The sequence below is a fragment of the Ixodes scapularis genome, unplaced genomic scaffold, assembly GCF_016920785.2.
Source record: "Ixodes scapularis isolate PalLabHiFi unplaced genomic scaffold, ASM1692078v2 PGA_scaffold44__24_contigs__length_19508400, whole genome shotgun sequence".
NCBI classification, from domain to species: domain Eukaryota; kingdom Metazoa; phylum Arthropoda; class Arachnida; order Ixodida; family Ixodidae; genus Ixodes; species Ixodes scapularis.
The window spans coordinates 13,152,948-13,165,619 of record NW_024609873.1 but is presented as its reverse complement, the minus strand read 5'-3'; the positions used below and the strand labels follow the sequence as shown (position 1 = coordinate 13,165,619).

At 45.6% G+C, this 12,672-nt stretch overlaps 1 protein-coding gene across 1 annotated transcript in view; it reads right to left on the bottom strand.

Moving 5' to 3' along the window:
* Positions 1-2,782: 2,782 nt before the first annotated feature.
* The window catches only part of LOC120845275 (B-cell receptor CD22-like), a 133,321-nt gene continuing 123,431 nt past the window's right edge, over positions 2,783-12,672 (bottom strand). The window contains exons 7-11 of the mRNA XM_040503413.1: positions 11,660-11,947; positions 10,471-10,773; positions 4,468-4,608; positions 3,342-3,369; positions 2,783-2,849 (exon numbers count right to left, since the gene is read on the bottom strand). Coding sequence (XP_040359347.1) covers positions 2,783-2,849; positions 3,342-3,369; positions 4,468-4,608; positions 10,471-10,773; positions 11,660-11,947 — 827 coding nt within the window. The remainder of the gene's footprint in view (positions 2,850-3,341; positions 3,370-4,467; positions 4,609-10,470; positions 10,774-11,659; positions 11,948-12,672) is intronic.

Below are 12,672 nucleotides of genomic sequence, written 5' to 3'. Positions count from 1 at the left end.
AGGAAGTGGGAGGAAGATTTGGGAAGAGGAAAACAACTGTTGCCCACTCTGTTTTCGGTACTCCGGTGCAGACGAATGGGCGGTGAAAATTCATTTTCTTTATGCAAGAGTAAGGGAAAAATAAAAGTTATAGTCATCATCAAAATTACTCTAGCTTCATCAAGCTGATAAAACACTAGGAGCACTGAATGTGCTGTGACGTTACGTCATGGGGTCACATCACTGTGACTTCACTCGACGACATGGTGCTACGTGACAGCGTGATGGTATAAAGTCACATGACGCCTCGATGTCATGTGACGGCACGGTGCTACATGGGATGAAGGTGTCACGTGACGTCACACTATAGTTTTCGTTGATCGTTCCCAAACTCCTTTAACGACCCGGATACGGTGCATGCGCGAAGGCAATAGTTGCGTGTCGGGTATCGTTTTTGGGGCTATCGGAACGATCTACTAAAACTCCGTATTCTCACGTGATGTCATAGTATCATGTCGCATGACACAATGGTTCCATCTTGTCGCATGATATCATAAAGTAACATGACATCATAATGTTACAGCCCTTCGTGGCGGTCCTTCATGACTGTCCTTCGTGGCGGTCCTTTCTCATAGTTCTTCAAGACGATCCTTCGTTACGGTGCCTCGTGACTGTTCCGAGCATTATTTTTTTTCCATAGAATCCGGCTAATATAACACATTTCGTGTTATTACAAAAGTAAAACCATACCTAGAATCGTGTTTTCTTTTTTATAAAACATTAAGGATATGTGTAGTATGCCGAGATAAACATAGTCTAGACCAGTAAAATAACCCTCTATAATATTATTCAGACTGTTGGACACAACACATTTGGCTCTCGGCTGCATGCAGCCTGCTATGTTTTTATCTTTAAGTAACTTACGTGTAAGATTATATCTTCCAACCCCCCCCCCCCCCCAAAAAAAAAATGTTTACAAAATTTTCTAAATCTTTTCCACGTTGAAATTTTAGTCACTTACTAAGTATTCTCCGCCTGATGCAATACACTAGTCAAAACGTTTCTTGCAATGCTCGAAACAACCTTCAGTCGTCGATTTGGTTGCCTTTCAGTGCTTCTGCAGCTTTATGTTTCACTTCCACATCGGCAAAAAGTTTTCCATTCGGAAGATTTTCGCCGGGGAAACAAACAAAAGTAACGCCAGGTCAGGTGGTGTGAATAGGAAGGCTGGGGTACAACATCAACGCTGTTTCACCTAAAAAAAAATGCTGAACACACAACCCGGCCACGCAGCAATGAATGTTCAGCGTTTTCGAACAAAAAGGAATGACCCCCGTAGTCCACCATCCATGTTCACTCAACCTTAGTCCGTGTTACTTCTTTGTTATCCGGGATGTTAAAGTTATCAAAAGGAAACTGTTGGCCAATGTGGAAGAGGTAAAACAAAAAGCGCCAGAAACAATTAAAGGAATGAGCATCGATATATTTCAAGGCAGTTTTTTTGCGCTGGAAAATACATTACAAGTGTAATGCATCAAACCTTATTCACCTGGCGGGTTTTTTTTTTTTTTTTTTTGGCGAGTTTGCATTTGCGACGTTGAGCCCCGCTGCCCCCGTTACGAATTTTTTGCCGCACGAGTGACGTCGCCATTACGAAATCGCAAGTAAAATCGCACCATGTGAATCAGGCTTCAGGTGGAAAGTGCTTTGAAGCTCGTAACTTTGTAAAAAAAAAAAAAAAGTTCCGTTTTTTTGTCTCCTGTTGTCTTTACAAAGGAGCTTAGCTCGGAAATGAGGTTTATTACTATGATAAAACAGAAAGTCGTAAAAAACTAGTGACAAAACTAGGAAGCTATTTAACTCGAGCGTAACTTCATTTAAAGACAAAACACGGACGCTGAAAATAGAAAACGTTTATTCACTCGATAAATTTTGCATTATCGCTGGTATTCGATATTATCAAATTGGGCCGATGGCTGATGGCTTTTCGCGGGTGGGGGACATATTTAAGTTTGGTTCTAGTCATGCATTTCTGTTAAAAATAGATGAAACTGGCTATCTGAATTTTCTCCTGAGAAGTTATCAAGAGTTCTTCTTGTGTTCCTCTATTCTCTTTGGTTTGAAAACGAGCGCCGACAGCCACCACGTTGAAATACTCACCTGCTTTGATGCATGACTGGCGGTGCGAAAATCCCTTTAAAAACCCAAAAGAGATGTTCGCATAATTTTATAACTAAGAGATGTTATAACAAAAGAGATGTTGGCATAACTAAAAAAACAGCTCCGTCGTGTGAATACGGTGCAGCCCAGTAAGAAGCGATTTTATAATTTATACAAAGGGCAGTGTTCGACTCTTGGTAGATATATATATTTACATGAATCGTATAATTGTTGTGGAACATTCTACGTTTGACTAAAACACGTGTAGTGTTTGTTTGCTTAGAACGTCCCTGACCACACGATGCGCGAAAAGGTGCCTTACGATTACAGCAAGTCAGGCTTGAGTCAGGGTCAAGTCCTGTCTGTGAAGCAAACATGGACGCCACAGATGTCGATAAAAACTTTTACAGTTGTCTGTGGTGTGCGCAGGTTAATCTTAATAGACGCACAATTTTATATCAGGGCCCACGCTCCATCGGTGGGAATATTACGACATCCACACAGTGGACAACACAGTGGTTTTTAAGTTAGATGGTCTCTCCATAGTGTACTTGATAAGCATGGAGGCGATAAGAATGCCGATATTATCACCAACAACGTTGGTGACCACCAAATTATTTTAGTGTCATTTTCCCTCCATATTTCAGACCGGCCAAAGGATGTTCTTGCTGTCCTTGTCGCTTGTATCCGTGCAGATTTCAGGCATTGAACTGCGAGGTAATAAAAAGAAGAAAGAAGACACGTGAGTAATAAGCACCTGACGAAATCAGGTGTTAAACACAACAATATTTCATACAAGCGTAAAGATCCCAATAATACTTTCATAACAAAAAGCAATTTTTTTTAACCCCAATTTTTGTAATTTTTTTATATTATAATGCAATAAGAGTGCCCTTTAAAAAAAAAGTACGCTTTGATATCACCGGAAACTATCATTTTAGAACTGACACAGAAGGTTTCCTTAGGACCCGAGGGTATTGAAATACGTTTTCGTTCTGTAAAACGCTCTTGTGAAGCCCCATGTGCATAAAAACAGCAGGTTTTCTATTTCCGACTCCGCGCCTAAGGCAACAAAAGGGATGTCTTAACCATAATTTAAAAACTAGTTAGGTGCTTTCGGTAACGTATCGCCCCATAAAAAAAAACAAAAAAAACGCCCTGTATATATTAACGATATGTGAAAAGCAGTGAATTACACTTACGCTTTGCCGTTTTCTACTATTTTATTGCCTAAGAGAAAGAGAGAGAGAAAGGGAGAGAAAGAAAGCATACATAAAAATATTGTACAAGACAAAAAAAAATTAATTTTATATTTTTAATTTTGTCGTCGGAACGTTTTCAACGCAAAGACGAAAAAAGCGCTTATGGTGGTTAAGGTTGGTCACCAAGAAAAGGGTTTGCGTAGTGCGTAAGAGATGTTTCTTCCCCGCTGGCATTAAAGACCCGTGTCAGTATCACCCTATTATCTCAATATAGTCACAAACGCAGGGTGTGGTGAGTCCCGATTATTTCATTATACATCCGCAGCCAATGAGATTGCGACATTAGCTGATAAGACCGTTCGAAAACGAAACACATAGCAAGAAAAGGGATCATAATAAGTAATTGATTCTGTTTCTTAACGTGTCGGTAACTATAGGACAAAGCCGCTTTAAGGTAGCCGCAACACGTGATGAAACAAAATCTCATTTATCATTAAAAAAAGAATTCCTGAAGCTACAAGGAAAACAACGCTCGGGGACAAGCTTCTGTGACAATCTACCGAGAGTTAAAGGAGCGCGTTGTTGAACGCCGGTTAAAGCTAGGTACGCGCGCTTTCTCTCTTTTCGAAAATGACACTAAAAAGGTGAGCCCTATTGTAAAGAAACGGTGGCGTCTCACAGGTTAAGGTACGTTGAGCGTGCGACTCTTAACGCATAAATTGAGACGAATGCCAAACTCAACGCCCTGAAAGGCTAGCCGGTTCTTTCGACGTACTGAATGGTCAACTAACTTCGCATTTTCGTCTCTCAAAGTTCCTATACATGTTCGCGGGTTATATGAGATTAAAAAAAGAACATGCCGTTCAAACACCAGCGTACAAACCTAAATCAGCTTTAACGTTATTGCCGACTTTCAAAGACAGAAGCTGCTAAATGAGGGACGTGCCCGGTCCTAAAAAAAAAATAAAGACGGTCGGCTTTTTTTGTTGTTGTTGTTGTTGGATTAGAATTAACCGCCCTTCAAAAGGCACTTGTCCAATGTCGGTGTCTTTTCCAGACATGCAAAGTAGTGAACAAAACTGTGATGGGCGAAGCCGTTGGGAGGTAGGCAGGTATAGAGCCTCACCGATGTTTTCCTTTAACCTCTTCTTCTTGCGACACCTGGTGACGATTACGAGCAGAAAGAGGAGAAAGACGGTGATGAGTGTGACTGCGACAATAATAACCACCATATGGTTGCTCCCCTCACAGCCGTTCCGTTCACCTCCTGTAAATGAACAGCAACAGTACTATTAGAGTAGTCACAGAGAGTATATGTTTTTAATACGGAATTGCAATCTTACGGAAGCTATCTTTGATTTAGGCTTGAAAATAGAGAGTGAATCGTGCCAAGGTTGGAAAAAGTAGGCCTAGTGTTTTGGCCTTGTTGGCCGGCTGTTAGACAGCTACACCGCGAGCTCCGCCGGCAACATATCGCAGCTGTGCAGAAAACAACAAAACAAAAGAGGGAGAAGAGAGGACTCTGGGATGCTTCCAGAACACTTTGCCAGCTGCGAAAACACCAAACAACAAGGGCAAGCAAAAACAAAAAAAACTCTAGGTACACCTAAATGCTCTTTATGAATTGTGAATGCGAAAGCATGAATGTCGTTCTTGCGCGCGTTCTTGTGAAGTGGGCGCGCCGCGCTTACATTGGCGTGCAGCCGCTCCGGGGTATGCCCTAGCGGGTTGAGGTCTGGGAGGCCCGGCTGGCCCGGCCAGCCAACCGCTTGGTTTTCCCAGCGCGCTCTGGCGCAGGTACGTAGCGTGATGAAGAGGCTCTCCTTGAAAATAACGCGCGGTGGCCATATCCATCAGATTTCGGCTTCATTTAGTTGACCTTTTGCGTGGCTTTTTGCGGGCCTTCAAAGCTGAGATGCCTCAGATCGCGGCTTCTCTTCGCTTCATTGGGAGAGGGGAACTTATCTGCCTTTTGGCGCGGCTAATGACCTTGGCTCGCTCCATCGGACCAGTTAATGCTTTTGCATTAAAACTAGTACAGAAGGAAGGCGTCCCAACGGTGACACGGCACCGTGCACCTGGGTGCATGTGACTAGAGCTAGCGTCTGTTATGCCGGGGTCACACTGGTTACACATCATAAAAAAGACAGTCTGCATTCAGATTCTAACGTGAGTCCACGCGAAATCCGTGCTTCGAATGCGGCATGGCAATGATTTCAAAGTGGAAAGTTGGCACGCGGCATTCAAACCACGGATATTCCGGTTACTCGTGTTTGCAGACTGTCTTGTGCATGTTGTATGACCAGTGTGACCCCGGCTGTACGTTCCACATAAAACGCAATTATATCAAATGACAGAATGATCGAAAAACTGAAATAAAACTTATTTAATTTAGCTATCCTTTTTAACAAAGTTTAATATCTTGAAAAATCTTTGAAATAACTTTACATAATAAACAAACTAAAAAAACAAAGATGTTTACATCGAATTGAGAACTTTCTGGGGAGCGAAGGCGCCGAGTTCGGCTTTCAAGTGACAATGGGCAAGCGGCTGAATTGGCAAAGCCTGGACAGTACATCCGCAAATTTTCCACGATTCCTCGCGATATTGTAATTTTAAGTTTTAAAACAACACCCAGTTTGCCAAGAATCCCGCGTTTGTCCAAAACAGGTGTGGACCATGTGCCTCCGCAGATCCCAAATTGGTGTGAGATGAATCGTCTGCGCATGTGCAATGCCGACAGTAGATCCCTCGTGGTGGCGCTACATCAGGGAGTTCTACAATGAGGGAGTTCAGAAAAGGTATACAGGGTACTACCCTTTTCATGGGAATGGATTTTAAAAAAATAATAACGGCTTACTGCACTGAATATGCTTTCCTTTTTTTTTTTTTTTTTTAGCTTGGCGCACATTAGATGCAAATCTGCTCCAAAAGCCAGTTGAAGTACTAGTGAAAAGGTTCATGCTGCCATGTTGCTATTATGTCACGCCAGCGTAAAATGTTTTTACTAGGACATTAGACGTGAGGACCGTCGCTATCAGTGGGCTACTTAACTTAATATCTTGCACTTAATTTCAATGAGTAGTATCGGGGAATACTGTAATCGCTGCATGTACGATACTTACTGTTAAATTCTAGACGTTCATTGATCAGTTTTCTCGCTTTTCTCGCCCGATTTTCAAACTGGAGGCGCAATGCGTCCCGGAGGTTTTGCCCGCAGTGACGACGAGGTGAAATAAGATAGTATTTACAGTCACGCTTTCTTTCCGTTTAACGTGAAGTCCGACCGCGGCCGACGGTACGATAACATGAAGTCAATAGTTGGATTTATACTTGTCAGACAGGCACCTAAATGACCTTTACGCCGAAGCCCTTTAGGATTTTCAAGGTACCTTTAAGTTCTACCATGCCAGACAACGCAAGCAAAAATGATTTAGACGATGTCTACAGAGATTAAAGTCTCGTAGCTCGTTCAACCGCATAAATCAAGTTCACGCCAGAAAAATAATATTTTTGCGATATAAATATTTTAGGACTTTCCTAACTTCTAAGCAAACCAAATATTAAAAAAATGACGAGTTCAGTCGAGTGATTACAACAAAGTCCACTTTAAGCCCATGCAAAGTGTTTTTTTGGCAATTAGCGACAACACTGTTCGTCTCCTGCTCATTCTATCCTAATAAGGCCCCTGGATAAGGAAAGGTAGCGACATCTTCACCCTTCTCCTTTCCAGCACGCACGTTTTATGTTTATTTTTTTCACTTCCGCACTCTCGCATGGACGGTAGCGCCGCCTGGATCTCTCCATGATAGCGACAGATGCACGGACTAAAGAGCACCATCGCAGTGCACCATCTGCGTTTTAGTGGATGAACCGCGAAGAATGTTCTCGAAGACGATGGAAGCCGTTACGTTACACTTTGGGTGTTACTTGATTGGAGGGCAACTCCTCCTTCCCCGTGCACTCTCCTTTATCTTAAGTTATTGTTCTTTCGCGCTCTTGGGCGTCGACGGTAGCGACGCCTGGACCGCTAAAAGGTAGCAGGCGGCATTCTTCAAAGGAAGTCGCTACTTTTCCGTATAAAGTGGCTTTAAGTGCTAGCGTTGCCCAGTGCGCGCGCCCCCTGCTCACTGATCAGTGCTCCCGCACCCTTACGTGCTTCTGCTACGTTTTTGCTTTGCCCTGTTCGGCTGAGCGTCGTGCTCGCGCTTGAGTTTCATCCCACGCGTCGGAGGACCTACAGCCGATCCTCCCATAATCGTATAAGCGCCCGGGTCGGCTCAACGCTCTAATGGAAGCGCGGCGACCCCTTCTTAGTCGTGGACGTTCCTCGGTCGTTCGACATGTCGCACGACACGAGAGGGAGACACATAAATATTCGCGTGAAAAAATATTAAATACATACAGTACAGGTAATAATACACTATTAAAGTATGATCAAATATAAAGTAGAGAAATAAAACCTAGATAACTATGGTTCTAAGGAAAATCGAGAGGAGGAAAGCCAACGTTCCGAAGCGGACAATGCGAGCAGCGGGACTGGCGGGACGACGAGACCTACTAGATAGCTGGGGCCGGGAGTACAGACAACTATTATTAGAGCGAGGTCTCAACAGAATATACGTGGACTTCGCTCGTTTTCAAAAACCAAAACTTTGCTTTTATATTTTAGCACGATATGTTATTTCAATTCGCTTCTCTACTGTAGACTGCTGCTGACGAGAGTACGCCTTTAGCAGCCGTTAACGTTCTTCGAGTAACGTTGGCAGCCTTAAAGGAGTTGCGTAAACTCAGGTTCACGAAAACGATCTTTACGCTAAGTGATATTTGATTTTCCGTATGGCACTGCTTAGATGATATTTACGCTAATGGTCTTTTGGCGAAAATGTCCTTTTAAGTGGCCGTCTGACAGGGGTATTGGGGAACCCTTTTTGGGCAGTTCCGATACGGTACGATGGGCACTCCGGTGGGAACTGCGCATATAACAGTTCGTACCGGAGAGCCCACCATAGCGTATCGAATGAGCAAAAACGACTCCCTAAAACTTCCTATAAGATAGTTTTAAGGAACCGTTTTTGCACGTCCGATACCGTACGATATGCCCACCGGTACGAACTGCGCATGCACTACCGCAGAAAACTAGCATGTGCGCAGTGCGTACTGCATCGTATCTGCAAAAAAAGGTTTCGCAAAACTTCCTATTAGAGTTTTTTAGGGAGCCGTTTTTGCACTGCTAATACGGTACGAAAGGCCCTCCGGTACGAACTGCTCATAGGCTACAGCAGAAAACACGCATATAGCCAGTGCGTATCGGAGGGCCTATTGTACCGTATGGGACGTGCAAAAACGGTTCCCTAAAACTCTCTAATAAAGCAGCGCCAAAAGTGCAGCGTCACGACGCTAGTCGCCTTTGTGCGCTTACCATCACTGACTATAGCAGGGGTGGCCAAGCTGACCTGGCCTAAGAGCCGCAAAACAAAACCACGAAACTTCCAAGAGCCGCGGTGGGGGAAGGGGGGGGGGGGGGGGGGGGGGCAAACTTTTGTTCTGAGCAATAAATGAAAGCAAGGCATGTAGTTGGGGCTAGTTGGTGGTACATACTCTTTGGTGGGAACAGCGCAAAAAAGACGTAGAACGAGGTCGAAGGAACACAACGAAACTCGAATTACTTTTAATATATTCGAGTCAAAAGCAGCCCACTGTATGTAAGGTAGCAGTAGCACAAGACTACGAAACCACATCCTATTTTCAATTTAAAACGCGTCTTAATCATCTTTTTTGGGGAAGTGCTCGTGTGACCCGGAGGAAAGTGGAGGAGTGTGTGTGTATGTGTGTGTGTGGGGGGGGGGGGGAGGGAGCGGGTTAGGGTAGGGAGCCGGGAGCCGCACTTTAACACGCGAAGAGCCGCATGCGGCTCGCGAGCCGCAGCTTGGCCACCCCTGGACTTTAGCAATCATACGCTGTCAATTTACCGCGATTTCACTCTTTTTTTGCGTGTGTACATCGTCGGTTAAGCCAAGGACAGAAAAATGCGCGAAGACCGCCTTGACGGTACAGATTTGACGCTGCTTGGTTGGCTACATCTGAGGGTAGCGTCGGCTGCAGTAGAACTCTACTTCAAAAAAAGAATGTATCTCGGTAGAGCGTCCTTAGCAGATGCGCTAATAAAGTCCTGTGAAAATTGTGACGAGGCGCCGAAAATAAATAGGTCGTCATTGTCACACGCATGGGTGTGAACATGGCCGCAGCGCTCTTTCTGCATAGCGGTGCTTGAGGTTTGGGCGACAAAAAGGTGAAGACTGATCTCTGAATATCTCGAAACCCATTCGTTCCATTTTCTCCGATTCCTCAAAGTGCCCAACCAAAAAACTAATGGATGAACAATAGTTGGTCAGATCGAAAAAGGCTTTCCCCGCATTTGATGTCCGCCGAGCTGCACAAACACACATAGAGGACGGCCTCCGGGAAACTCACGTCGCATATAAAACGTTTCTTTTAAAGAAAGCTAACACAGCATGCTCACTCGTCATAGAAAAAGGCGATTTCTTTCTCGACACGTGCTCCACGAGGCTACACCCCCAAGATAATGAGGCCCCATAGCTGGATTTTTGCGACACCTATCGATGAACAGCGCAGATGGGACATGACTGCTGGATCAGCGTTTAACCTACACTCGCGTTCATTTAGGAAAAAGACAACTGCCAGCCGATCGCAAACGCAGTATCTCATGTCCAATTTTCGCTCCACGATAGCCTTTGGTAGGTGACGCAAAAAAAGAGAAAGATATGGAATAAGTTTTGTTGTGGAAATATGGAAAGCCCTGAAAACAGCGCCGCTCCTCCATCAGGTGAAGTAGAGCTTTATCTCACTAGTTGTGCTCAGCGCTGTGGAATGCACGGACGTGAAAGACAAAGATTGCCGCATTCGCACGAGTTCTGTATGACAAGTTAACCTTCGAGGACAAAAGTAACGTCTGGGTGACACAGAAAAAAGTGATCTAGGTAACAAGGGAGTTCCTCTTTGTACTCCTCGCTAACTGATTGGGTGACGCTCTGACCCCAATAACTTTTTTCACGCTGCCTGCGGCATGTGAGATGGAGTATTGCACAAGAACCACGGCATTGTGTACCGTGTCGAAGGCCCTCCCAGCGGCGGTCTGTGGCCTCGGCCCTGAGCAGGACGGGCTGGGAGCGGCCCATCTGGTTGGCGGCGTATAGCACGAGCACGACGTTGATGCCCGCTGGCACTCCCTGGACCCAGAAGGCCGGCCGGTCTGCCGTCAGGTTGGCCAGCAGCCGGTGGCACGAGACGTCGTGCACCTCCAGCGAGTACAGCTGCCTGGAGCCGCCGATGTGGTCCTCGCGGCACACCGCTAGGAAAGATTCTTGCGTCTGGTTGCTCAGCGTGCAGTTGGATGGCGCCGGAGGAGGACCTGTGCGATACGAGAAAAGTGAAATCGCTGCCTGAAAGGTTTGTGCACGCAGGACACGCTTTTTAGCGCTGGACAACATCGGCTTTCACTTTCCGAGAGGGTTGTCAAGCTTTGGACGCTCATAAAATATTTACATGTGTAAACACTGGAAGGAAATGCACGCATTGAATTGGTTCGAGCTGCTCACGCAAACGAAAATTTTGAGCAGGTTTATTCTGAGAATTAGTCCGGCTAGGCGCGACGGAGGACTCTGCTCGCCATTTTGTCCACTTGGTGACCGCTTCGCTGGTAGTATTTTAGAGCGGTAGCTGTTAGTGCCTCTTTCGCGGCAAAATCCGGCGTGTTCACACACAAAAAGCCACATGATATCGAGGACTAAATGAGTGAGCCGCCTTGCGCGAGGGGTACGGCGATTGAGAAAGAGTAAGAGGGCTGCCTGTCATCACCCTCCTGTCTCTCTCGCCGCCATCCCTCTCTTCTCTCGTCGGCGCCTCTGCGGGATTCTGGGAGCTCCTCCGGCTTCCGGCGCGCCTACATGGCGCTCACTCATCTATATCCGTCTCATCACCAGAACCAGTTAAAACACCTGATGTAACCAAAGTTTCAGTTCAGTGCTGTAGTTTTTGTACTACATTTTGTCACATAATAAATAGGTGGGAAGTAAATTGCTTTCTGAAAAACTAGCTGTACGCGCATTAGAGAGTTTGAACTAAACGTGTCTGTTTGTGTTCGCCCTATTGAGAAGGCATTTGGCGAGTGCAGTACGACTACTGGCATGTATTATTTCATGTGATTCAAGCAGCAAGAATTAGTGCAGGACAAGAGGGTACAATGCCCGATCTACATCGAAATTGACAAGAGAAGGATATGACTCAAACGCACGTACCGACCGGCGTGACCTTGAACTGGCAGGGCGTCTTCTGGGTGCCGATCTTGTTGGTCGCCCAGCAGAAGAGCGAGCCGTAGTCGGCCTCCTCCCGGGGCACGTACGAGGCCACACTACGGCCGCTCTCGGACACGAAGCTCTGCACCTCGTGGCTGCGCAAGCTGCCGTTAAAGGCCCAGCGGAAACTCATTACGGACGGGTGGGCGTCCACGTCGCACGAGACCTGCACCATCTCGTGCGCCGCAGCCGAGTACACGGTGCGCTGCCGAGACGAACACACCGGAGAATCTGCATTGGCAGGGAGAAGGATAGAGGGACAGATTGATAAGTACTTATAAGCAAACACCTTACTAGGCAGTACATCATAAGACGCGAAAACTCAATTGCCTTGGAGCCGACAGCTTTTGAGTAGTTAGATCAGCTGGTCGTGCGCAGCCTGAAGGTTTTTCTCTTCGAATTGTGAGTTGTGACTGTCGCCATCTGTTGCGGTGGAGAGTCTTGGAGATAGCGGAGAAAGCCATTTTTGTTTTTTTGGCGAATCCCCTTTCTCGGTGCGTCGGTGGCAGCTTTCTTCCTCGTCGCAGCACGAATGCGCGACAGTATGGACAGCGCAATGCGCTTGTGTTTTCGTCAATAGGAGAGGATTTGGTGCTCTTATGCGCGCTCTCCAATGCAAGTGAGCGCACTATAATGCATTCTTCTGGTGAAGTGTTTCGTTTTGGGGACTTTGGGATTTTTCGCTCTTTACAGACACTATTCATGGTGAATTTAAGCTAAACCCTTGGAAAAGTTTAGGATGTAGTAATTCTTTAAGAGGGGAAAGAGTCAGTCGCAATTTAAACTCGTTGTTTTTCATCATTCGTAGGGTTTCAATTTTAGGCTTAGCTCTTTTCCGACCGGTAAGGTTTAAAACTTATACCGATACCGTGTATCATACTGTTTAAATGCCCATCAGTTGTAGCTAAACTTAGGGCATAGTGTTCCCCTGAATTTTATCACTACAGAAAAAAAAG